Here is a 23,565-nt window from a genome sequence, read left to right on the forward strand (position 1 = left end):
GCTGCTCCCTGCATGCTGTGCTTATAAACCTCTGGCTGCTCCCCCTCTGCTGATTTTCACCAGGAACAATCACTCTGGTCTGTCGGCAAGTTGGTGAGTTTAATGACGATAATGTGTGATGCTATCTTATTACTTGCAGATAAAGTAGGATGACTTATTTTTGCTTTGAAAATTGATTTAGAGGCAGAATAATCAGAGATGTGCAGTCAGACTTGGGAAAATAATGCCTGCTAAAACTGTACTAGTGTCCATAGATCTTCATTTTATTTCATTGCTGGTTTAGATTAAGGTGAGTTGCTCTAAATAAAAAAAAAAAACCAACTTAGTTATGTTATGTTACACAGATGCATAACTCCTCTACTAGGAAAGAATGTTTTCATGTGTATAGCTTTCATGATTATCACTCTCATTCAAACTCATTGGAAAGGGTTCAGCAACAGCTGGACAGGATGGCATGACATTGTTTATTAACTGGACAAAAGCTATAAGTACTGGCAGCTCAGTAACTATTTAATTTGCTTTGGATGTGTATTTTCCCCTAAATAGTCTCCCACAACAGATAATTGATTGTATTTTAGCTAATGTAATTGTTCCACAGTACATTGAAATGTAACTGAACTTGATTTAAAGCGATTAAGGTAAAACAAAACGACAGTTCCAGTGAGTGGAGGGTCATCCAGTTAACTCCTCAGGGGATTCTTGGAAAGTTGGAAATATAACAATGATATAATTAAGTGTACTTCTGCTGGAGGATCAGAATTAAAAAGCATGAAATGGTATCAGAAGGGAGGACCTGCATTGCTCAAACAGGGGATGACAGAGAAGTGGCAAATTTCTCATTCCCCTTTCATGCAGTAGTCGTAAGCTGGATCATGTGAATTTTGTTAGTGGATACTTCGCATTATCGGTGAATTGCATCTGCTCCGTCCACCACAGCAGCGAATACTGTAATTTGACTTCAGTTTCTGTCACTCATACACTGAGCAGACGTCTGGCTGTGGAAAAGCTGTTTGCAGTTGTTGACATGCCAAAGTCAGACTCCTATTCCTTAGATGGTATTGCAGATAAAGGCTACAACCACATGGGGCTGTGAGTGTGTGAGTTTATGAGCATGGGCTCATCTCTTTGGAAACTGGAAATGTGCTCAAGAGCATCCTCTCCCATTCTTGTTTACCAAAATCATGAAAGTGAAAACAGCTGCAGTGAAATATTTGTGCACCCTTTGCAAGAAGAAGAGGTCACCGATTTGTGTTTAATGACATGTTAAGCTGTGGCTGATCTCTGTTCCCCATAAATCTGTGACGGTATTTATATGGTCAGAATTTTTTTATTTTTCAAAACTGTTTGTGAAAAATGGATTGTGAATCAGATTTGCCAAATGAGAGGAGAGAAGGCTGTCTACTCTCTGATTGTACAGGTGGGACACTTTAAACTGGAGCGGAAATGGTTTTCCACGTGAGCAAATTACAGGAGGGGTAGAGGTGAGCGTTAGTAGCTCTGACATTAATGGACTCATTCATCAGCAATCAGTCTACCATCAGGTCTACTTAGATGTGAGGAGAAGTACCATTCCTTGCATCAATACTGGACGGACTTAAAAGGAGGATTTATGTGATTGATAACCAGCTGTTCCCACTCTTTAAAACTACTATTATTATAAAATCAGCAACATAGTTTCCTTTTAATGACAGTAACAATAACAATCAGCCTTCCACTCGTCCTTTCTGCCTCCCAGCAGCATTATGGAAACGTGATGAATAGCAGTCACAATGTAAATAAGTTATTCTTGGATTGCCACTTTGTACAGCAGCAGGTATTTCCTAGAATAAACCATGCTCACTGTCCATGGCCTTGCACTTTGCCAAGCTGGGACACTACAACTAACACTGCCTGTGTACTTCCTTAAAAGGAGGCCAAGTACACCATCTCAGCTGATGGGATACAGAACAGGGAGTGCACATAGCTGCATCAATTTCCATTGAATACAGTCAAGGAGGAAACTGTAACTCAGCTTTGGATTTGGATCAATTTTAGACTCTTGTGTCACCAGATATTGTATTCCAGTTTGAATTATCACTCACACTAAGCTGTTGTCATGTTCAAGCAAGCAACAATTTCTCCTTTTTTGTCAACCTGTGGGTTGATGATGGACTCCTTGTGACATACAGTAATCTTTAGTAAAGAGCTGAAGAGCCCTCCACTTTACCGGCCAATGGTTATTGTTCACAAGACAACACGCACTCCTTTTCAACCAAACTGTACACAAACATTTTAACGAGCAGCAGAAAAGGTCATTGCTACAGTATGTTGTGGCTTGTAAACTGTGTGGAATTTGTATCTTGGTCAGTGACTTTTTCATACATGACCATGTTTGGACATGTGGAGTAAGAAGCTGCAGCTTCTTGATTGATTGCAAACGCCTCTCAGGCAACTGTTTATTCTATAAGCGCTTTGGAGCACTTTCTTTATCTTTAAACAAGAGGCTGCTCTGTTTGTAGGCTGTTGAGTTATCTGAGGACATACATGTATATTATGTTTATTGAGCTGATGCTGTCATTCAGTTTCCAGTGTTTTTCTATTGATCGGAATGACAAAGGCCTACACCAGCCCTCTCGATCGGATTGATCTGATTCATTCCGATCAGGCCGGATGGGATCAGTCTGTCAGATCAGACTGAAGTACATGAGAAATTTTTATTCTGATTCTGATTCTGAGTGGAAAATTAGGTTACATGTAAACATAGCTAATGTCAGTTTAGTTGCAACTGCTCTGGAGCTGCGGCAGCTTAGCACAGTTTTCTTTTTTGACTGGTTTTGTTACAGATTGTACTGGAATGACTACAAGAGAGAGAGTGTGTGAGAGAGAGAGCTGTAATATCCAGCTGCCTGCATGTCCTTCCTGATTAAAGATGTTAGGTCCACTGTAATTTGCCAAACCAAACGTAAATCACGCATTAGGAACAGTCTTTGATACAACATCGTGCTTTCCTCTGATGTCCGATTAATTCATTGGCAAACAATCTTCGAAGACGCCATCATGGAGCCGGTAATTACAAAGTCAGACAATACAAATAGCACGTTGCATGCTTAATGCTAGGACGGACAGAGACACAAACAAGGACCCTGCAATTGATGTAGTTATGTGACATTTAGTGGAAGGCTTTTAACTTTTCTATCTTCAAGCAAACTTTCTTGAGGAAATCTAAGACTAAAATTAGAAACGAAGGACACATCTTTGGTCTTACTGTGATTTTCTGTCATTACTTCCAAAAAGGGAACTGGTTTTTTTTAAGCACATCATCAATCCATGCCTCCAAAACTAGTCACTGCAAAACTATGAACTGTATTTATCCTTTCACATCACTCTATCAACACATAATATATTCAGTGGTTTCTTTCCTAAAATGCCAGAAAAACTTTATTGCTTTCTGTAGACTCCCTGAACCTGCTGGAAGCACGGCCCTTCTTTCCCCTTCTACTTCGCAGCTGGGGCCATTATTGCTCTTGAATGTTCTCCCCGTCTAATCTCAGTACGAAATGACTACAGATTTGAATAAGAAGGCTTTGTAGATAAAATGCTCAGAGACCAATGTCATGTTTTGACGATATATTTCCCTACCAGCTGCAGCTGATGCTTGGATGTAAAAGAGTGCTCCCTCCGGTTTCGAATACTCTATTGTCTACATGCTGTAGTTTATTTTGTAGTTATCAGGTCTAATATGTGCTATATTTAGCCTCTGTGTGTATAGATTTTAACTATCAATTTAGCAGCAGGACCCAGCAGCGGTGACATGAATGCTGCAAAATAATTTGGTATGATTTTTAAAGCATAATTGAACCTGCTATAAGTTAAAAAAATAATAATGCTCAACATACTACACTGCAGACATACACTTTACTGTAAACTGATCGAGTTGTAAAGTTGGAGTCAGAATATTTCAAGTCCACCTGTAAAGAAGGACTGGCAAGTAGATGAGTTTACATGATGACCTCTGTAGTCTGCTTTAGCCACTAGTTACCAATCAACTTTTTTTGAGACCCGCAACACTTTTGTTTGCATGTGAAGTATTAACTAGTGTATTTGATTGTGTACAATAAAACATGAAAAATCTGTTTTACACCTTATATCAGGCATTAAACCTAAAACCCACTGACTTTGAGAGGAGGCAATCAGAAGTGCAAAAATGCTAACTCCTCTGGGGGTTTTACGAATAATTCCTGTAGCAGTCTATTAAAGCTTGCTCCAGTATAGACAGATTGTGATTAGACATTTGACAGAATGTACACACAAGCTGTTTATTCCAGTCTACATCACAGTCACATTGGTGTCAGGCAATTAGATGCAGCCAGCAGAAAGCGAGGATTGTCTCCCTGTCACTGCCCTTCTCCTCTTGTGACAGTTGCGAACATCTATATGAATATGCATGAGCTGTATCTGGTGAGCGTTGGGGAAGCACTTCGCTGTTGGTAAGCCAATGACGTGCTTCCATTTGCATGAGAGCAGGGTGACCGTGCAGAGGTAGAGAAAGAGGAACTGCACCGGCTTTTGATAATATCAGCCGGCCACATAAAGGAGAACTCGCCCAGATGAGACAAACTAGTGACAGATGTATGAATTAGAATCTGTCCTGGGCATCATGTGGGAGTGATTTGTGAGCTTGACTCCACCTCTCGACAGAACGACTATAACAGCCTATTACAAGCTGTCTCGTATAAATGAGGAGATTAAGAGAATCTCGTGCAGTTAAAGAGTTTGGAGCTTTGAGGGACTGTTTTTCCGTGTCATGGGCAGGTACAGGCAGACATTTCTGTCTAAACTAAAATGATCAGTGGGGGCTTTATATTTGGACTGCTTCAGTGCTGAAGCAGGTATAATTCACTACTCACAACACACCTCTAATCCATACAAATCAACTGCCTGGTGACTGATGGGACAGCTGTTTGGGGCACCCACATTTGTGAACAAAGTGGGGGATGGAAAGGCATTCACCTCCAGCTGCCAGAGTGGTGGCTTTATAAACTCTAGAAATGCTGAATTTCCCCGAGCCCTGTTGGACCCGGGCCAATCCAAACAGGCCTGGATCATGACTCTGACATGTCTGCAAGCTGTTAGCCTGCAGGTCAGTCAGTCTTTGTCTGCTGCTCTGTAGAGTCCATAATGCTCCAGCTCCTGGCTGAGAAACAGACCAGCTTTTTTCATTCCCAGCAGCATCAGCTATGAGCGCGTGATGGATAACAGTTAGTCTCACGTTTGCCTGGGAGAGGAGTTATGTTGCATGTCATGGTTCACCGATTTAATAGGAGCTGGAAAACAATACTTTCAATTTGAAATGTAATGCTTTCATAGGAGTTGTGGCTGATGACAAAAATGAGGTTGCTCTTAAAGAAAATGGTGATGATGACACAGACAAAGACAAAGGGTGCCCCTGACATGATGACTGATGCACACACAATACAAGACACCGGAGATGACATAGCTGGAATACCTCTAATGCCATCACCGTGAAGGATGTGAAGGTTGTTGGGACGAGGATTGAGTCATGGTGCTGTTGTAGACACGTGCATCTGTCGGCAACCCTGCAAATATGAACAGAAGTTGAGGGGCCCAAACACACCAAACCAACATAAAAGAACTAGTGGCAACAAAGGATGGCCGCTGTGTTGCCTTTACGTCACTTGTGTCTTGACCACGAATCGGCACTTGAACCAGATCGCTAGAGTATAGCCAAGGGCCCTACTGACAGAAGTCTTGGAACTGCGGAAAACAGTTGTTCTGGTCACTACTTTCACTTAATATAGATTCTTCTAATCAAGAATAGGTCTGATGAAAAAGTTGCAAACGGCACTGGCAAAGAGACAGTGGAGAAAATTAAGAAGAAACTGCACTAAAGCAACATGCTCAAGGGACTTTCCCTTTCTTTATTCATTTCTCTTCTCTTGCACTGATTTGCTTAGCTGAGCAGCCAATCGGAGTGTTTTCTCTCACAGACAGGCTCTGCTGCCAATTCTCCATGCTCAATCAGCCAAAAAGCTGCCGACAAGGGCTGACTACTGCCAACAATGCGGGACACACCGCAACAACTTGGGCAAAAGGATAATGTCGGATTTGTCTGGGCCCTAAGACCTAGTGGCGCTGGATGAAAAGTTGTTTTCACGCTACCAAATATCAAAGTTATCCATCCAAAATACATTTCAAAAAGTGTATGGTGGCACTAGAGTTAAAAAAAAACATCAGGGGATCATCAAATGTATTAGGATTCATTGGCAGGAGCCATAGATGTCTGGACAAACATTTGTCCCAATCAGCCTATTAGATGTTGAGATATGTCACAGAATAAGTGTAAGCTCATTCCACTGATGGTCAGGTGATCGCCAACATTGATAGGATTTACATTCATGCACATCTGTAATAAAGTTCATGGCGATGATAGTTGTGGCAGTGTTTATCATTGAGCAAAATTAGTCAAGACGGATCGGCTGACCAACATCTGTGGAGCTATGTCGCTTAAGAGGCTGAATAATGAATTCAGTATATTTTTTGCTCTATTTCCAGCTCTTTATTCCTGCTCTCTGCTGATCATTATGTTTTATACATTAGCAACAGCCACCTCTCCAGACCTGTACAAATGTTTTGTCCAATAAGTGGGTTTCAGTAAAGTCACTGTCCTGTTTTCCAGGGAAATGCTGTGTAGAAGGGTGTCATTCTTTTCCAGGAAAGCTCTCAACTGTCTTCTCACACATGTAGTGGCTGTTTAAGAAATAGGCCTCTTCTGACCTCCTGTGTTTGTACGCCTTGTGACTGTATACGGTGTTGGCCATTGTAAAAACTAAACTGTTACATCCTTGTGCTCCATTATGACTGATTGCTCACTGATGGTGGGCTCCTCTTCAGATCTGAAGATACACATATACCTATATGACAGAATGATACTCTTCATGCACACTGCATAATATCACATAATCTAGACTGATAACGCTGGCTGTTCTAGACTGTTTTGAACCGGTCAGGATATAAATACATTAGAATTATTTCTTATCAAAGTGAGGAGATATAAAAACCTGATATAAAGAGAAGAAGGTGTGATGTCAACTCGAGTCTGTGAGCTCACGTCATCTCAATTCCCAGCATTCTTTGGTTTGTTGTTACAGAAGAAGATGGATGTATGATTTCTGGCCACAAAGTTTCCCCCGCCTCGTTTTCGTGTGTGTGTCTCTATGAGACAGATGATGTCAGGGCATCACAGAAATTGTAACAGGCTATTTGGTCCTGGACTCAGAGACTCAGCACTGTCTTTAGACTTATTTTTCAGTGTGTTAAGAGAACCACCAACAGAAAGAAAAATCACAGCCTTAAACCTTAAATAGAGGTAATGTTTCCTTGATTGGGATGACCCAGCTATTGATTACATGTTGCCAGACTATTCCTCCTGTTTAGGGGGTGAGCTGTTGGATGCCATTTTATGTTTCAGTGTTGTTTCAGTGTTCGTCTCGTCAGCACTAAGGTCATGTTCTTGTTTTTCCTTCGTTCTGTCAGTTCTGTTTCATGTTTAGTTTTGGTGTCTGACTTTCCCCTCGTTTCAGTTCCCTACCTGACCTTGTGTGTTTCCCGCCATTGTGATTGTCTGCCCCTCCCTGATGTGTTTCACCTGTGCATAATTATCCCTAGCTCACTTGTGTATTCAGTCCACGTGCTCCCTGTCTGCATCTCTGCCAGGTCGTCTTTGCCATTATTGCAAGTGCTTTAGCATTCTCTCTCTTGTTTGTTTGTCCTACTGTGTTTGACCCTGCCTTTCGAACCTGAATCTGCCTATGTCTAGCTCCTTTGCTATATGCTGACTGACTGATTTGATTCCGGGCTGATGTAAAATTGTGAGCTTAGTTAAGCACATGGATGGAGTAGCTGTGGTCTAACAAATGTCTCAATTGCTGAGAGTTAAAATGAACCTTGTGCTCATTAACAACTTATAAAAGTCTGTGATAAACATGTTTGGTACAACATTACAGACTGTGGCCCTATAACCCTAAGTACTATTTGAGCTCTGGGTTCCCTCTGCAGATTTGTAATGTTATTTTTAAATAGAAAACTTGCTGTCACCTCAAATTCTCTGACAGGCAGGATGAATCTGCGTGGGGAAAGTGAAATGCAGCGTTTTCCCCTCCCTCATTAAAACCACTGAAGTGTGATCAGGGCGTTCCTGAAAAATAGACCTTTGGTTTCAGTGAACAATGATCATATCTCAACAGTGAATTTTATTTCTTCATACAGTAAACATGTACGAAGAAAAATGGATTTAGTTTTATCAGTAGTTTTCTTTGACACGCTCCAGTGATGGAGCCAAACAATGCGAAGTCACTATTCATGCAGAGATACGTATATCAAAGGGAATGGATCCATTTACTAATCAGAGCTATTTCGTATTCACTGACTACTGCTAGAAAGGTATAGGTTTGATGGATTGCACTGAAGTACGTTCAGCATCAATCACATGTGACCAAAAGGAAAACTTGAGATTTATTTACACTGGATTTTCTGAGCCATGATGTCTGTAATTGCCGGTTTGTTGGTTTCATTTTTCTTCCTCCTCTGAATGGGACGGAGTTACTAGCCTTTCTAGTATCACACCTCAGATTTATTCTGTACTTTCACACTGCAGAGCACTGTGTCTGTTGGCTAGAGTTACTGGCGGACTTTTAAATAAGGTGGTCAAACGGTGGTTTGTAAAGATCTTTCGATAAAGGGTTTTTATTGGCAGGGGTTGGGAATCGGCGCGTGAAGGGTGAAGGTGGTAACACAGCACTACTTAAACTGTTTTAAAGGCCATAGACAAATGATCTGGCTAAGTCCTCAGCCATAGACATACTTTACACTCAATTTATTCTCATATTCTATCTACCAACACTCAGCATTATGAATTAAATTTCTGTATATAGCCAGACAGTGACTTGGCACATGATCTTGTGGTCTAAGCTACAAAGGTTTGGGAAATTACTCCCTACTGTACCAGTGCAAACAAAAATACAGATGTATTATTACCTAATTAGAGACGTTGAATTGCACTGAATGGTAGACTATATACTTTGCCAGCCTCACACTAGAATTATAATTCTATCTATAATGGAGGAGCTGCAACAAATTTTCTTTCACACTTCATCATGTGTGATGTCATGGAGTTTCAGTAGACCTACACTAAAGGGGAGTGGAGGGAGTTTAAAGGGTTCAGTGATTATAAAGATGAATGAGGAGTGCTTTGCTCAGGGATATCACATCTGTCCAGTCTATACAATCCAAATAAAGCTGTCCTGTAGATTGGCCTGCTGAGTGGTTATGTAGGCCTCTATCTTCATTCAGGTTAGTGCAGTTAATGTTCCTGCAAACCACAGATACGTTCATATATGTTCGTGTCACGGCTACGTACCATATTGAAGAGTGAAAAAACTGGATTATTTTTTAAGCATGACACCAGCCGTGTCTGTGGCGACAGTAGTTGATACTAATGAGAACTCTCGACACTTCCAGAGGTTTTTTTGTGACCAATAGAGGTCAAACCATGATGTCTTCTTGACCTTAACCAAGTATTTCTTGTGCTTAAACCTAATCATCATAAGCAGACCGTTGCGACAAGAGGAAAATAGAAATTGAACCTAAAGAAATGTAAAGTAGCAACATTTAGATACGACAAACTTGTGGTTTTATAGAAACTTACTTAACAACATTTATTCTGGCGACTGGTGAAAACAACCAACGATTAACTTGCAAACATTTTCTTGATTATCATTATCCACGTGTGGCATTTTATTTTAAGATAGAATTACTTTACTTTAATGATCCCAGACTGGGAAATTATTAAGGCAGTGAGATCATTTTCCAACAACTTAACAACCTTTTCACAAGTCATCCCGACCTTCCAAACACAAGAGTAAACAAATATTAATCCGTTTTTCTCATAAAAATGATGCCTAGATTTCTCTGTCCTGCCAGTCAGCCAGATGTGGTAGATTTCCATAGACTACTTTGGCTGTCTTTAACAATACATCCAGTGGTTTTGAGCATGCAAAAAATGATTCCATTTCACTTTCATTATTCACCAAACATTTCTTTGACACTAAGTGCTAGCGAGGCAGCCTAAGAGACATCCAAATCTGTAAGTAGTCTGGTTTACTGGCAGAATTCAAGACAACAGATGACTCTGTTCACATCTTATTAGAAAAGCCAAATCTGATTGATTTTTTTTCTCGTGAAGATCCGTCCGTTTATACTCATTTACTCCTTTGAAATTCATCTCAGTCCCCTCTAGAATCCAGTTTAGGCAGGGACTGATAATAGGTGATATAGGTGGAGTCGAGCAAAGACTGTCCCGAGAGGTTGCTTAAATGGTTTATCAGTCACTAAGATCAGTGAGATCATTTAGGCTCGATTTAACATTTGGTAGCACACAAATGGCCTCTCAGAGACAAGGCTGAAGACGAAGAGAAAAGTCAGTGGAGGAGGTAATGATAGGAACACCTCCAGTGGAGTGGATTAATAAGGAATAAAAAAAACCTGACAAGCATAATACAAGACAGACCAAGGGAAACTGATTGAAAGTAAAAGAAAGAAAGATCAGGGAGGGGAAAGTGAGACATGGGGAGAGAGCAGGAGTCAGGTTGAGGAGGAGGAGGGAGGCTGAGAGTGAGAGAGAGGGGAGCGGAGAGGCAGGCTTTGCCTTTTCTGGTAGTTAAAGTTGCTGAAAGAACAAGCAGGAATTCTTTGTGCTGCAGAAGGGCCGAGATATAAACCAGACTGTAGAAGTTGATATATGAACAGAGAGGAGACGCTGCTGTTCGTGGACTAAACTTCAGCTACTGCTCAGGTATTGTAAACCAACAGGCACCTTAGTTCTTTATGTTTCTGTCCATGTCATGAAGCTGTGTTGGGTGGTCCCCTATATACTGTGTTACATAAGTTTTTTAGTCGAATTTAGCACGTTTTCTTCTTCATAGAGGGTCTGTAACTTTGTAATAAACCTTACAAAGGTGAGGCATTCCCATGATGACGAAACAAGATTCATCCCATGATTGTCAGATCCCACTGTACTCTTTCCAAGCATATGTTTCTCCTTTGAAACACAGTTGATCAAGCGTGCAGCCTGATTGAGGAGTGACCGATCGACCACCTGATTGTACTGACACGTGATCCGATATGACGTGTGTCTTTCAGTGAAAAAGCGAGGAGAATCTTTTTGGGCATCATGGATGATGACTTCGACCGCCGCATGGAGCTGAGGAGGCAGAGGAGAGAGCAGATGCGCCTCGAGGCTGAAAGGTGAGTGAACCCTCTGAGAACATATCAAATTATGTGAAAACACCCACACAGGCACACATTTAAGGACATGCACACCCAAACACCAGTAGATCTAGTAAAAGAATTGCACAAATAATCTAAAATTCACGCATCATTTGTCACAACTCAGAAAAAACAAACCTGATACATTCTCAGCTTCAGGACGCCATGTTTGATCAGCAGGGGGTAAGAGCTCCTGTTTGTATAAACCACATGTGCAGCCAAAGTCTTTAGACACCCGCTGCTCACAGGGAAGTCCCGGCTATAATGTGCAGTGTGGAGAAAAGAACTGTGTTTTTGACATCTTCGAGGTGTTCATGGTGTTTCATCTCCGTCTTCTAATGACCCATCAGTCACGCAGTGTCTTGGAGACAGATGATCAGTGATCAAAGCTCACTGTGTGTGTTTGTGTATGTGTCTGTCTTTGGGTTTATGCATTTTTGCACGAGGGAGTCGAGCCGGCAGGACTTGGATGGCACTCAGGCGATGACGGCTTAATGACCTCCGCTGCCTTTTTCGCTCGTTTGGGAGTCGGTCGTCTGTGCTGCTGTTTGGATTCGTCTCCCTTTCACTCTCTCTTTCTGCTCACATAAATATTACAGTATCCTTGAACACATATTGCTGACATCCACTCTAGTCGTAAAATGCCCACTTATGAGTAGAAACGTGCAGGGTTGACTCTTAAGGCTGTATCTTATGACAAGGACAAAAAGGAAAACGAACCACAGAGATATAAGGGAATGCAGAAAAACACTGCATGCACAGCTCAGCGTCAATACATGTAGATCAGGTCGTGTTCTTTTATCACAGTGAATGGCCACTGTAGTTCGCTTTTATTAAAACACAGCATGTACCTGTTCATGATTGAGATGCTACGGCTAGCTGAGTTAATGGGAGCTAACGGGACACCTCAAACTGCAAACAAGATCAGTTATGATTCTGTCTATTATGTATTTTTGAACATGGAGATTTGATATTTGCAAAACTTCCCTTAAGTTGAGGAAAGTGATTTTAAAATTCTCTGAGGTTGTCACAATATAAAGTCCGTTGGCAGAGCGAGAACTTGTGGGCACATGTGAAGTGGGAAACATAACAGGGAAGTTAATCCAAGAAATTGAAAACTTTTTTTGGAGGATGCGCTGGGTGAGCAATTCTCATCGAACTGAATAGGCGATATCTGTGTTAACTATCTAGTTCGTCTTTACAAATCTAAGGTGTCACCTAGTTCAATTATATCTCCTAAAACAAACTCATACCAAAGCCAAACACACTAAAGGTGAGAGATTTTGAGGTTAATTTGTAGCTTTAAATCCCTCATACACAGTCCTGCTGCTGACTTTTAGCCCATGTTTGTTTAAAACTACAATTCCCAGCTGTTTTGGGAAATCATCTTTTTTTAAGAACTAAAATATATATTAGTTACCCCCTTTTTTTTTGAAGATATACATCTTCAACATGTGTGAATAGGCTTTGAGTGTGTGGTCACCACAGACAGGATGGGAAAGTGTCAACAGACAGATGCACACATGGTTTTTGTCTTTTTTATTTGACTTTTAATTTAGAACTTAGAATATCCTCAGTTTTACCTTTTAAGGTTAATAGTGATATTTCAATCAATCAAAGCTCTCAACAGATTATTTTCTCCCAGTTCAGAAGTCACTTGCTCTGGTATCAGATATCCTATCAGAGCTGCAGTGAAAAAAGGCGTTCCAAACAATTTTCTCACAGTCCTTGCAGCCATCCGTGCCAGCAGTGCCAACCCTCCACCCTCCAAGCTCCTCTCTGCAGCCCGAGGAAAACGCTGCAGATGCTGGAATGTTTTAGACTGCCATTCTTATTCCAGCACAAGACAGCCCGCTCTGAATGCTTCAGTCAGTTTTAGTTAGTCTCCGTATCTTCACCTCACTCTGTGTCTGTGTCAGCCAAGAAGCTCTCATCACACGTCCGTCCGTTTATTATGTTTTTTTCGTCCGTCATGGTCGGCCGTCTGGAAATGCAACTAACATTTTGACGGCACCCTCGCAGCAGGCCTGTAGCTTTGGGGCTGAATAATCTCGAATTGAATTGCTTCCTCATTGCTTTCTCGAGGCAACCCTTGTCATCTAGAGAAACTTTTGCCTCAGGATTTAGATGATTTCCGCTTGTTGGAATCTTTGTTTTCTGTTTAGGAAGACAGAGACGTTTCTTGTGGTTCCCATCAGCTCTGTCTCTCGCAACATCTGCAAATCATTGTGTGGCCGATTCGGGAAGAGCAGAGGGAAATAATACCGACGCTCTATCAATGAGCCATTTCAAGCTCTCTCCATGCCTCATAAAGCCTGGTAAAGCTCACAGTTGGATGAAGGTCAATAGCAGGATGTGAGGGAGATGGAAGGACATGAGGAAGATTTTATGTCGGGAGTTGGTGATTTTATCCTCATCTTTATCCCTTTATCTCCCTCTTTTTTCTCTGCACTGTCTCTGTCTCTGATTAAATGTGTTGCCATGGGGGTCATTCCCCTCTTCGTTTCTTTTGGATTTCAGTTTCTCCGGTGTGACATTTAGATTGTCTGTTTCTTATTATTTCTTCCTTCTGTTGTGGCATCTTGAAACAATGTGGCTCAAAACAGTTCCTCACCTAAATGTGAGGGGTCATGAGATACTCCCAGCACACCCAATATTGGATATATTTGAGCCTTTTTTATTGTGAAACACTGGATACTTTATCTCAAAACCCTTGAAATGAATGAACTAATGCAGAAACGTACAACTTGGCTACTGGGCTGCAATTTTGTAGTAAAAATACACACTCGTGTCTTACGTTTCTGCATGTGTTTCAGTGTGGGTTGTACTAACGACGATGATGAAGAAGAAGCTCGGGAGCAAAGACGACGTGCGAGAGAGGAGAGGAAGAGGATGAAGGAAGCAGAGGAGTCCGGCACCACTGATGTGATCAACACTAACAGGTACCGTTTAGACTAAATGTGTTGGGACGAATCAGGTCAACAAGAGGGAAGATTAACAAGACAACAGTAAAGTAAACAAAGAAACAGAGACCACCTGGCTGATATGTTGTCCACGCTGTCATCAGAATAGCATCTCAGACAGCTGTTGACCAGAGGCAGAAAAAAGAGCTGATGTCATTCATTGGACAGTAGAGAGGTGTTGCCTGGTGAATTATTCCTATCGTAAGCTTGGTGGATTTACAGTTTGCTGCTCTCAGTACTTGATTATCCCCAGGTATGTTCAGGACAGAACAGCTTTCGGAAGGTTCAGTGCAGCCACCGACTGTTGACTTGTCAAGCATTGAAAGCAAACTGTGATTCTAAAGTTAATACACGCCTACTTTGATATGCTTACAGTGTAACGGAGACCGAGTCCAGCACGGGGGCCGGTGCTGATGACGACCAGGTTTTGCTGGAGCGTCTGGCTAAGAGGGAGGAGCGAAGGCAGAAAAGGATGAAGGAGGCCATGGAGAGACAGAAAGAGCTTGACCCGACTATCGGTGACAGTAACGGGACGGACGGCACGCTGGAAGAGCAGTCCGCCATCAGCAGCAACAGAGAGAGACATCCACAGGAAGAGGAGGAGGAGGAGAAACCAGCCAAAGAGGAGGTGGCAGACACTGATACAAACTCCTGGAGGAAAGAGGAGGAGGAGGAGACAAAGGAAGATGAGAAGGTGAACCGAAAGATGTCTGGAAATATTCCTGTCTTTCTTTCTTATTTGTAGTCATTCAAGTTGTAGCTTATGTTTGTTTTTTTTTCTCTTGACAGGAATCTGTTGAGGAATCAAGAACATCAGCAACAAATGAGGTACAGTTGTGATCTCATGTTTCAGATTTCTGCTAACCTAATTTTGTTTCTACATAAACTAACTCAAAACTGGTGTAACTTTATTTTATAGGAGGAGACTGAGGAGAAGGATGAAGTGACAGAAGAAGAGGAGCAGCAACCCAATTTAGGACAGAAAGATGCTGAAGAGGAAGCCGCTGTTGACAAGGAGGAAGAAGAAAGGAAAAGGAAAGAAGAGGAGGAAAAACAGCAAAAAGAAATGGAAGAAAAGCTGAGGATAGAAGAGGAAGAAAAGCAAAAGAGGGAAATGGAGGAAAAGCTCAAGAAAGAGGAGGAAGAAAGACAGCTAAAGGAGGAGGAGGAACGGAAGAAGAGGGAAGAGGAGGAAAAACAACAGAACGAAATGGAGAAGAGGCTGAGAAAAGAGGAAGAGGAAAAACAGAAAAGGGAGATGGAGGAGAGACAGAAGAAAGAGCAGGAGGAAAGGCTCAAAAAGGAGATGGCCGAAAAGAAGAAGAAAGAAGAGGAAGAAAAGCGGCGGAAAGAAATGGAGGAGAAGAAGAAGAAGGAGGAGGAGGAGAAGCAGAGGAAGAAAGAGCTGGAAGAGAAGAAGAAAAAAGAGGAGGAGGAGAGGCGGAAAAAGGAGATGGAAGAGAAGAAGAAAGAAGAGGAGGAGAAGCGGAAAAAGGAGGCAGAGGAAAAGAAGAAAAAAGAGGAGGAGGACAAACGCAAAAAGAGAGAGGTGGAAGAGAAGAAGAAGAAAGAGGAGGTATTGATGTGATTTATTGGTCTTTTCACCAACAGCCACTTCAAAAATGTGGAAAACTCAAATGAAGACGTTTCATAAAAATGTCTCCATCTGGAAAATAACAGAATACAGACATGTTAATATAACAACACAATCCTGAAGATTAAGTGACACAGAGGGGCCACATTTGATTTACCCAGGCTTTGTTCATGCTTTCGGATGTATAATTTGATTTTGTGATGCGGTCGCAGATCAGGGTGCAGTCACAGTGTTTGTCTGCCACATGGATAAGAGAGGTGCTGGTTTGAAGGATGTCACAGTGTGATGTGTCTCAGATTGCACCAGTGTTTGATGCCTTATTTGTGTTTTTTTTTTTACATTATGTGTTTTGACTGAGTCTGCGGTTTTCTTTATTCAAACAACTTCCTTGTGTCTTCTGTTTAAAGGAGGAGAAGCCGAAGAGATTTGGTTTCAAGGAAAAGGTAAAACTGATTCTCATTTAACACATCAAATGCATTCTTCTCTAATGCGGCGGATAAGTGACAAAATGTGCTTTAATGTCTAACTTTTTCCTTCTTTTTGCAAGAGTGAACCGGCCAAACTGAACGGATCACTCATCGAGAGTAAGCTTAAGAAAGCAGAGAAGACAACAAGGTAAAGTTTTAGATACTAAATCAAATAGAACAGCATGTTTTACTTTTTGTCCATTCAACTTTATTAACTACTCACTATTTTATCTTTGTATGTACTCATACTTTGCAAACACACATGAAACTTTGCTCGTAGTATCACCACCACAAGTCACATTAGCAGTCGCATCTCCGGCGCGCTGCCCTCAGGACAGACAAAAAGTATGGATCCCCGACCTAACAAGCAGGAGAGTAATGGCGGACCACTCCTACACTTTTTGTCTGCCATGACAGCGGCGCACCAGAGATGCTACTGCTAACGTGAGTTGTTTTTAGTGTTTTAAAAATAGCGATTTTGATGCTATTGTAAAAGTGCCCGTAGCACTCCATTGAAAATTAGCTTGCCCAAAAACGGTAAATCTTAAAAGTGCCTCTTTAGTCATAATTATGCTTTTACACAAAGGTTTGACTCAATTCAATCACAAATAAAGCCTCGGTTGCTTTAAAGCGAGAGTTTCACTTTAAAATCGCAGTCTTTCTTATGGCCAGCAGGGGGCAACCCCACTGGTTGCAAAAAACAATTTTTGTTGTATGCGCTTATGAGAAAATGACCTTACTTCTCACTTGATTTATTACCTCAGTAAACAGTTTCCTAATAACTTCATGGACTCAATTGCTAGCTTCAAGTCTTGGTCTGATTTAGAGAAACAAAGATGATTAATACTTTAAGGTGTTTCTAAACTGTGACCAGGGTTACTTCAAAAATATATTATGATACAGTTACTAATTATCTGTTAGGAAATGTAGTCAGTAATGTAATCCAAGTATAGCAGTATTGAAGCTTTTCATCACCATTTCTACCCTCTCATCCAAATATGGTCACTTCTGGTTCCAATGTCAGAGGAGGGGAATGCACACCAAGGTCATGAAAGAGATGCTGAACACTGACAGCAGACCAAAAAGTGAAAAAAAAGTGTTGCACAGTCTGGCTCCATGTGCAGTTTTCTTTAATCAACGCTTCTTCAAGATCAATATTCGCTGAAACACTGGTACTCATGTTTTACAGGCCACGTCCTAGTAACGCCCGTGTGCGACTTAATTAACCTCCAACTCTAGGCTGGGAACAGATCATCAATCAAGAAGTCCACTGTGAGAAAAAACCTTAAAAACAATGACAGGGCACAACTGATCAAACCACTTCTAAGTTAAAAGAAAGTTGTTTTACACCATTTGAACTTGAGCTTTTGCAAATGTTACACATTTTGTGGTTGAATTAGACATTAAGCAAAAGTCAAGCATCAGGTTCAAGCGAACATCATAAACACCTTTAACCAAATATCCAAAAAAACAGAGGTGTGTCCTTGTGAGCAGGGACGCTGCATCCACCAAGGCAGAGGACTTGGAGCGACTGGAGGCTGAGCGTAAGCTGCAGGAACTGAAGCGCCGACGAAACGATGCGGAAAGCGAGGAGCTCGAGAAGATGAAACTGAAGCAGCAGGGCGCAGAGGCCGAGCTGGAGGAGCTGAAGAAGAAGAGAGAGGAGAGGAGGAAGATCATGGAAGAGGAGGAGAGGCAGAAGAAACAGGAGCTGGAGGACAAGAAAGCCAAAGAACAGGTGAGGATGGACTGGACTGACATTGCTTCACTTTGGTTTGGTTATTTTTCATGGATCGGACTGAAAGACTCACCCTAAGATGCATTTGTTTATGACCCGTTACGAAATGTGACAGAGCATTGTGTTGTTTGTAACAGGAGGAGAGGAAGAGGATGAGGGAGGAGATAGAGAAGAGGAGGGCGGAGGCTGCAGAGAAGAAGAAACAGATGGAGGAAGGATCTCCAAAACCCGCCTTTGCCATCACTCCCAAAGGCTCTTCAAAGGTGAGTTTTTGTGGGGAGGTTCAGAAATCCCCTGGGATGTTCTCAAGGATTTTATCGCTTCTAATGCCTGTATGGCTTCTAATGAAGCCATACAGGCAATTAAGGTGTTATTTTCTCAGGGTTCTTTATATTTGCAACCAAACAGATTTTTTTATTTTTTTTTGTGACACTCATCCAATGTGTCTGTTCAGAGAGAAGAGCCAGTTAGTAACTTTGGATAATCCACAGTCTTTACTGACAAGTTTAATCAGAACAACTTTAACCCAACAAATAGAAAAAATATACATTCCTGCAGTTGAAAGGGATGCCATTATTGTAGTCCCTAACTAAACGATCTACTTTCATGGGGCACATGTCTCTGTAGATGTTTGTCACAGTTAACTCTTCAAGGATATCTTCACCATTTCTGGAGCTTCACAGCATTGGAGCATTCAAATGAAGTAGATGGGGACTCAGAATGACTCCATTCATCTAATCTGATGTAATCCAAGTCTCTGGAAGCCCTGTTAGCCTAAATTGGTTTGATAAGACGTTATAAAAAAAAAGAAGACAAATTTGAATTTTTGATTGAATTAACTGATGATAAGGAAGTCACTTTGCCAAGACATTCATACACTGTGGTTTTTATACTTCCATGTTTTGTACAGAAGAGAAATACATTAACACTATAATGTACATGGTGGATTTTGCTACCTTCAGACGGACCCATGCTAGCAGTTTACTTTGGTTTCCAGTCTTTAACACAAACATCTTCTCACCTAACTCTCAGCTAGCACATTTCCCAAATCTCAAACTATTCCATGAGAATTTATATAGCATCACAGTAATTTACTCCCATGTACGTACGGATCTGCTTATCTCCAGTCATGACACGTTGCCAAAGGCTGATATTCTGTGTGTTCCCTCTTTGGTCAAGAAAGTTGTTTTTTCAGTTGATTTGCTGTTTCCATTTTAAATTTCTGTTTGAGATTCCTCCAATATTACCCATATATTCTTAGCTGACACAAATAAACGTTGCCGTCTGTGCTGCATTCAAATATGGCTGAATAAGACCGTGACTGGGTGATTTTCTTGCTGGAGTATTTTGGGAGGAATGTTGAGAGTTGTGCGTTCTCTGCTCGTACATGGGAGGTATAACTCATGTTGAACAGCAGTACTTAGTGTGTGTGTGTGTGTGTGTGTGTGTGTGTGTGTGGGTGGGTGTGTGTGTAAGCTACGTGTATGTGTGTATCCTGGCTCTCTGACAGCCAGTCTCTCTAGTTCAATCACTCTGGCAGCAACTGAGTACAGACAGAGAGAGACCTACTCAGGGACTGACTGGTCTGCCTCTCAGCAAGGTCCTCGTGGGGACAAGAAGGAAGCCAGGGCAAATGGACTATGCCCAAATGTATTTGTGCAGGTCAATGAGAGCCTGGTTTATAACCTCAGATATGTCTTTTTCTTTTACAGATCGGAGAGAAGGCAGAATTCTTGAACAAATCAGCCCAGAAAAGGTGAACCACGAAAAGTATTTTACAGTAAAAAATAAAATAAAGCAAAACAATACACTAAAGGCCCATGTGTTGTTCGTCCACACAGCACCCCATCCAGAGTGTCTCACACTCCAATTGTCTCCAAGATAGGCAACAGGATGGACCAGTATGCCTCTGCCATCCAGGTGAGACTCGACATATGTTAGTCACTTTCCTCAGCTGTGGTGGAAGACGTACTCAAATCTTTTATTTAAAGTTTATATATATATATATATATATATATATATATATATATATATATATATATATATATATATATATATATATATATATATATAGTGTGGTTACAGGTCTTGGGAGGTATTACTGCATATGTGAAAAAGTATGGTAAAGCCTTTTGTGGCTCCAGAGGAAGCTGCATGTAATCTGACAATCTCAGTCACTCAGTGGCTCTGTTGCATTGTGGGTACTGTAGGAACCAGGTTTTGAAATGCAGTCCACCGATCTGCATTTCACTCCTATAACCCTGTTGAAAATTAAAAACAGTATAAAATCAATTTACCAGATCAGCAGAACCAGATAAATCTTTTTTATTCGACTTCTGCCTACATTACCCACAATGCAACTTAGCCAGTGAGTTATATCGCTCATATTGAATGCAGCTTCCTTTTTAGCCACAAAAGGCTTTATAATACTTTTTTCACATATGCAGTAGTGCTCACTCAGACCTGTTAACACAAGTGAATGTGTAAAATTGGCAAAGTTACCCTTTAAGTAAAAGTTATAACATATTAAAGAAAAAATACTCCTGCAGTCTCACTCAAGTACAAGCAGTTTTAAAAAGGCATTATTTGCAAAGTTAAATTAAGGTGACAAAAATAACAGTACTAATTTTGAAAAAATAAATTAAATAGATAAATAAAAGACCCCTGTAGCTAAAATACTGATTAGATAATTTGCCTTATACCATGTATCAGTGTGTAAGTAGCATTTTACCTTTACAGCTGGTCAAGGTACAGATAGTTTTAAGATAAATTTGGACTGGAACGAACAAAAAAGAGCTTTGTCAAAAAAAATGATAATTCTTTGGACATTCTTTTCTTTTTACCCCTTTGTGAAATAAACAACTATTTAAATTGAATCATCTGAGAAGTTTAGAAGTTTAGGGGATATCTGTCTTTGAACTAGCAACTCTTAACGCAACATGACAAAACAAAACTTATTTTCTACAGGGCTGCAAGCCCAAAAAGTTTGAAAAACAACTGGTTTAATCTTTAACAAGGCATTTATAGTTAGTAAAAGCTGAAATAAATGTGGAAAACATTTGCCTACAAAGCATATTGTGTCATTAATACGAAGATAATATAGATAATAATAGAAGTATAAAGTAGATAAAAAAACAGAAAAAACACAGTTCTACTTCATGAGCCAGGTGTAAAGTAGAGGGACCAAAAGTTGCAAGCAAACTCCCACTCACACTGTCAAACTTGGCAAATATAAATTTATTTGTGATGTTAAACCCTTACAGGCAAAATAGAAGTAAATAGAAACATGCTGTAAAATGGAAAATCTCATTAGAAGAACTAAATTACTTTCCACCACTGATCCTCAGGCATTACAGCGCTGTTTCCACCTGTTTTTTCACGTTTGCCCATGTAAAAATAGTAAATCCATAAATCCATCCTGTATCTCTGCAGGGAAACAAAGAAGCCAAATCTCCCAAGTCTCCAATGGCAGATATTCCTACAGGAGGCACGCGCAGTATCAAGAGCATGTGGGAGAAAGGCAACGTCGGTGGCTCCTCTGAAAGTCCATCCCCAGCCAGCAAGGTGAGGGAAAGTGAGAGAGGAGGAATGGGAGGGGAGGACAGAGTGATCTGCTGATATGTGATTTATTGTTTGAGATGCCTCTTTTGTCAGGATTTGGCTGGTATCAAAGGAGGCGTGTCTGGACGTGTGAACAGTTGGATGGCGAAGCCTGCGGAGGCGGAGAAGACAGCAGCAGCACCTGCACCTGAACCGGCGGCAGCAGCATCACCAGCAACAGCAAAGCCAGCAGTAAGGCCTGATAAACCCCTGTCTTGATCACACACATACACACTATTGTAAATTAGACACCAGTGTCGCTTCAGTAGAGTAATCCCTTGATATTCTGTCCACGCTAATGTGCTCATTTGCACATCCACATGCCAGTCTTTTGTTGGCTGCAGCCATTTATCTGAGCTCCAAGACTGGGACAAAGTTGCCGTCTGGAGTCTAGTGACACCACATGGACAGTTTACCAAACAACATCTGCTAACAAAGCGCTCAAACCATTAGTGTTATTCTTTGAGTTTTGTGTGCATTTAAGTGGGAAACTAGTGGGAAATCATTGAACAGATGAAGAATTTTACTCCCATTTTTGCCAACAGCAGTAGCACTGAGCGACAGGTGGCTGAATGCCAATGTGTCCCGCCATCTATACATCAATCGCTTTGGCCTCTGTAGGTATTTCTAGCTTATATCGCACCTCATAAACTGTATAGTGCTTTAAAAACAGTTGTCTCATTTTTTTTGTTTTGTACGTGTTTGAATCACTTTGAGCCTATGAACTATATCAATCTCACTGTGACTCCATATTTAAAGAGTCCTTCAGGCAAGTATGAAAGGTCATGTCCTTTCACATTTGTCACTCAAAGAGATATTATTATCCTCAACACACTGACAACTGTAACCAACACTAGGTAGACACGGAATGATTTTCTTCATATAATATCCTATGGTGCAGATAAATAAGATGGCATCGTAATGGGGTACTTGTGAGACACTGTGTCCTTTTCTTAAAGTAGGACGACAGCTGCTCATCCTACCAAGTCTTCTGGAGACATCACACTATGTCCTCGTGCAGTAACATTGCTGGATGACGTGTGACATTGTTCTAATGGGAAATTTATGACCGAGATATCTTTAGTGTCAAGCGTCTTGGCCAGAGCAGCAGTTTTGCCTCACACTTGACTTGTGCTGCAACACCTCCCCCTGATGGGACTGAGCTGTACAGCAGTCTAATGAATGTCTCGCTTGTATGTTCACTGAGCTGTCTAATTTATTTCCTCCTTTTTCGTGCTTCTTATACTCCTTTTCTCAGCTTTCCTCATGCAAGGTTTTCCTGCTGTTCTTTGCCTTATCTTCCAACTGGGGAAGGTACACTTTTGCACACATTTCATTATAACTACAACTAATATTGATAATAAGAAGCATGATAATTACAAATGGTTTAAAGTAATTAAACACTGTAAGTATCCAGTGTTGTTAAAAGTGCCTAGAAGTTAAGATATTGTCTTAGAATGTTACTTCAGTGATCATGAAATAAACACCAGGAGCCAACAACACAACAACGACTGAACTGAAAACTGGCCCTAAATACACACTAAACTGATGAGGAAATGACATATAAGGGAAACACAGTGAAAATTTCAAAGAGACATTAAAAACACATAAATAAAACTAGAAAGAAATGTCAGAACCACAGCAAATATCATCGCTACCCTTCTTAGATAATGTCATCGTCATAATTGTTTGAGGTCCAAAGAGGGTAAAATTATCTGATGTTTCAACTTTGATAAGGTACATGTACTTGTAAAGTATTTTCTTTTTGTGCTACTTTATCCTTACATGTCTTTAGTTATGAGTTACTTTACAGATTCAAGCTATCAATAAAACATATAATCAGAAAACAAGTTCTAATGTATGATTTATTTATTTATTTTA

At 40.9% G+C, this 23,565-nt stretch overlaps 1 protein-coding gene across 5 annotated transcripts in view; it reads left to right on the forward strand.

The window, feature by feature from the left end:
* Window positions 1-13: 13 nt before the first annotated feature.
* Window positions 14-23,565, forward strand: part of cald1b (caldesmon 1b) — a 29,495-nt gene continuing 5,943 nt past the window's right edge. For 2 of the 5 annotated variants that reach the window (XR_003984989.1, XM_030426973.1), the window contains exons 1-14: window positions 10,689-10,849; window positions 11,197-11,301; window positions 14,139-14,264; window positions 14,661-14,979; window positions 15,075-15,113; window positions 15,205-15,861; window positions 16,287-16,322; window positions 16,427-16,494; window positions 17,841-18,084; window positions 18,222-18,347; window positions 19,797-19,840; window positions 19,926-20,004; window positions 21,517-21,648; window positions 21,739-21,876. Coding sequence is in view for 3 of the 5 variants with exons in the window: in XM_030426973.1 (XP_030282833.1) it covers window positions 11,228-11,301; window positions 14,139-14,264; window positions 14,661-14,979; window positions 15,075-15,113; window positions 15,205-15,861; window positions 16,287-16,322; window positions 16,427-16,494; window positions 17,841-18,084; window positions 18,222-18,347; window positions 19,797-19,840; window positions 19,926-20,004; window positions 21,517-21,648; window positions 21,739-21,876 (2,082 nt within the window). In the remaining 2 variants the exon portion in view is untranslated. Of the gene's footprint in view, window positions 94-10,687; window positions 10,850-11,108; window positions 11,302-14,138; window positions 14,265-14,660; window positions 14,980-15,074; window positions 15,114-15,204; window positions 15,862-16,286; window positions 16,323-16,426; window positions 16,495-17,840; window positions 18,085-18,221; window positions 18,348-19,796; window positions 19,841-19,925; window positions 20,005-21,516; window positions 21,649-21,738; window positions 21,877-22,942; window positions 22,999-23,565 lie in introns of those variants that run through there. The other 3 variants (XR_003984990.1, XM_030426974.1, XM_030426975.1) reach the window with 3 other exon arrangements.

Source organism: Sparus aurata, chromosome 8 (genome assembly GCF_900880675.1).
Source record: "Sparus aurata chromosome 8, fSpaAur1.1, whole genome shotgun sequence".
Lineage (NCBI taxonomy): Eukaryota > Metazoa > Chordata > Actinopteri > Spariformes > Sparidae > Sparus > Sparus aurata.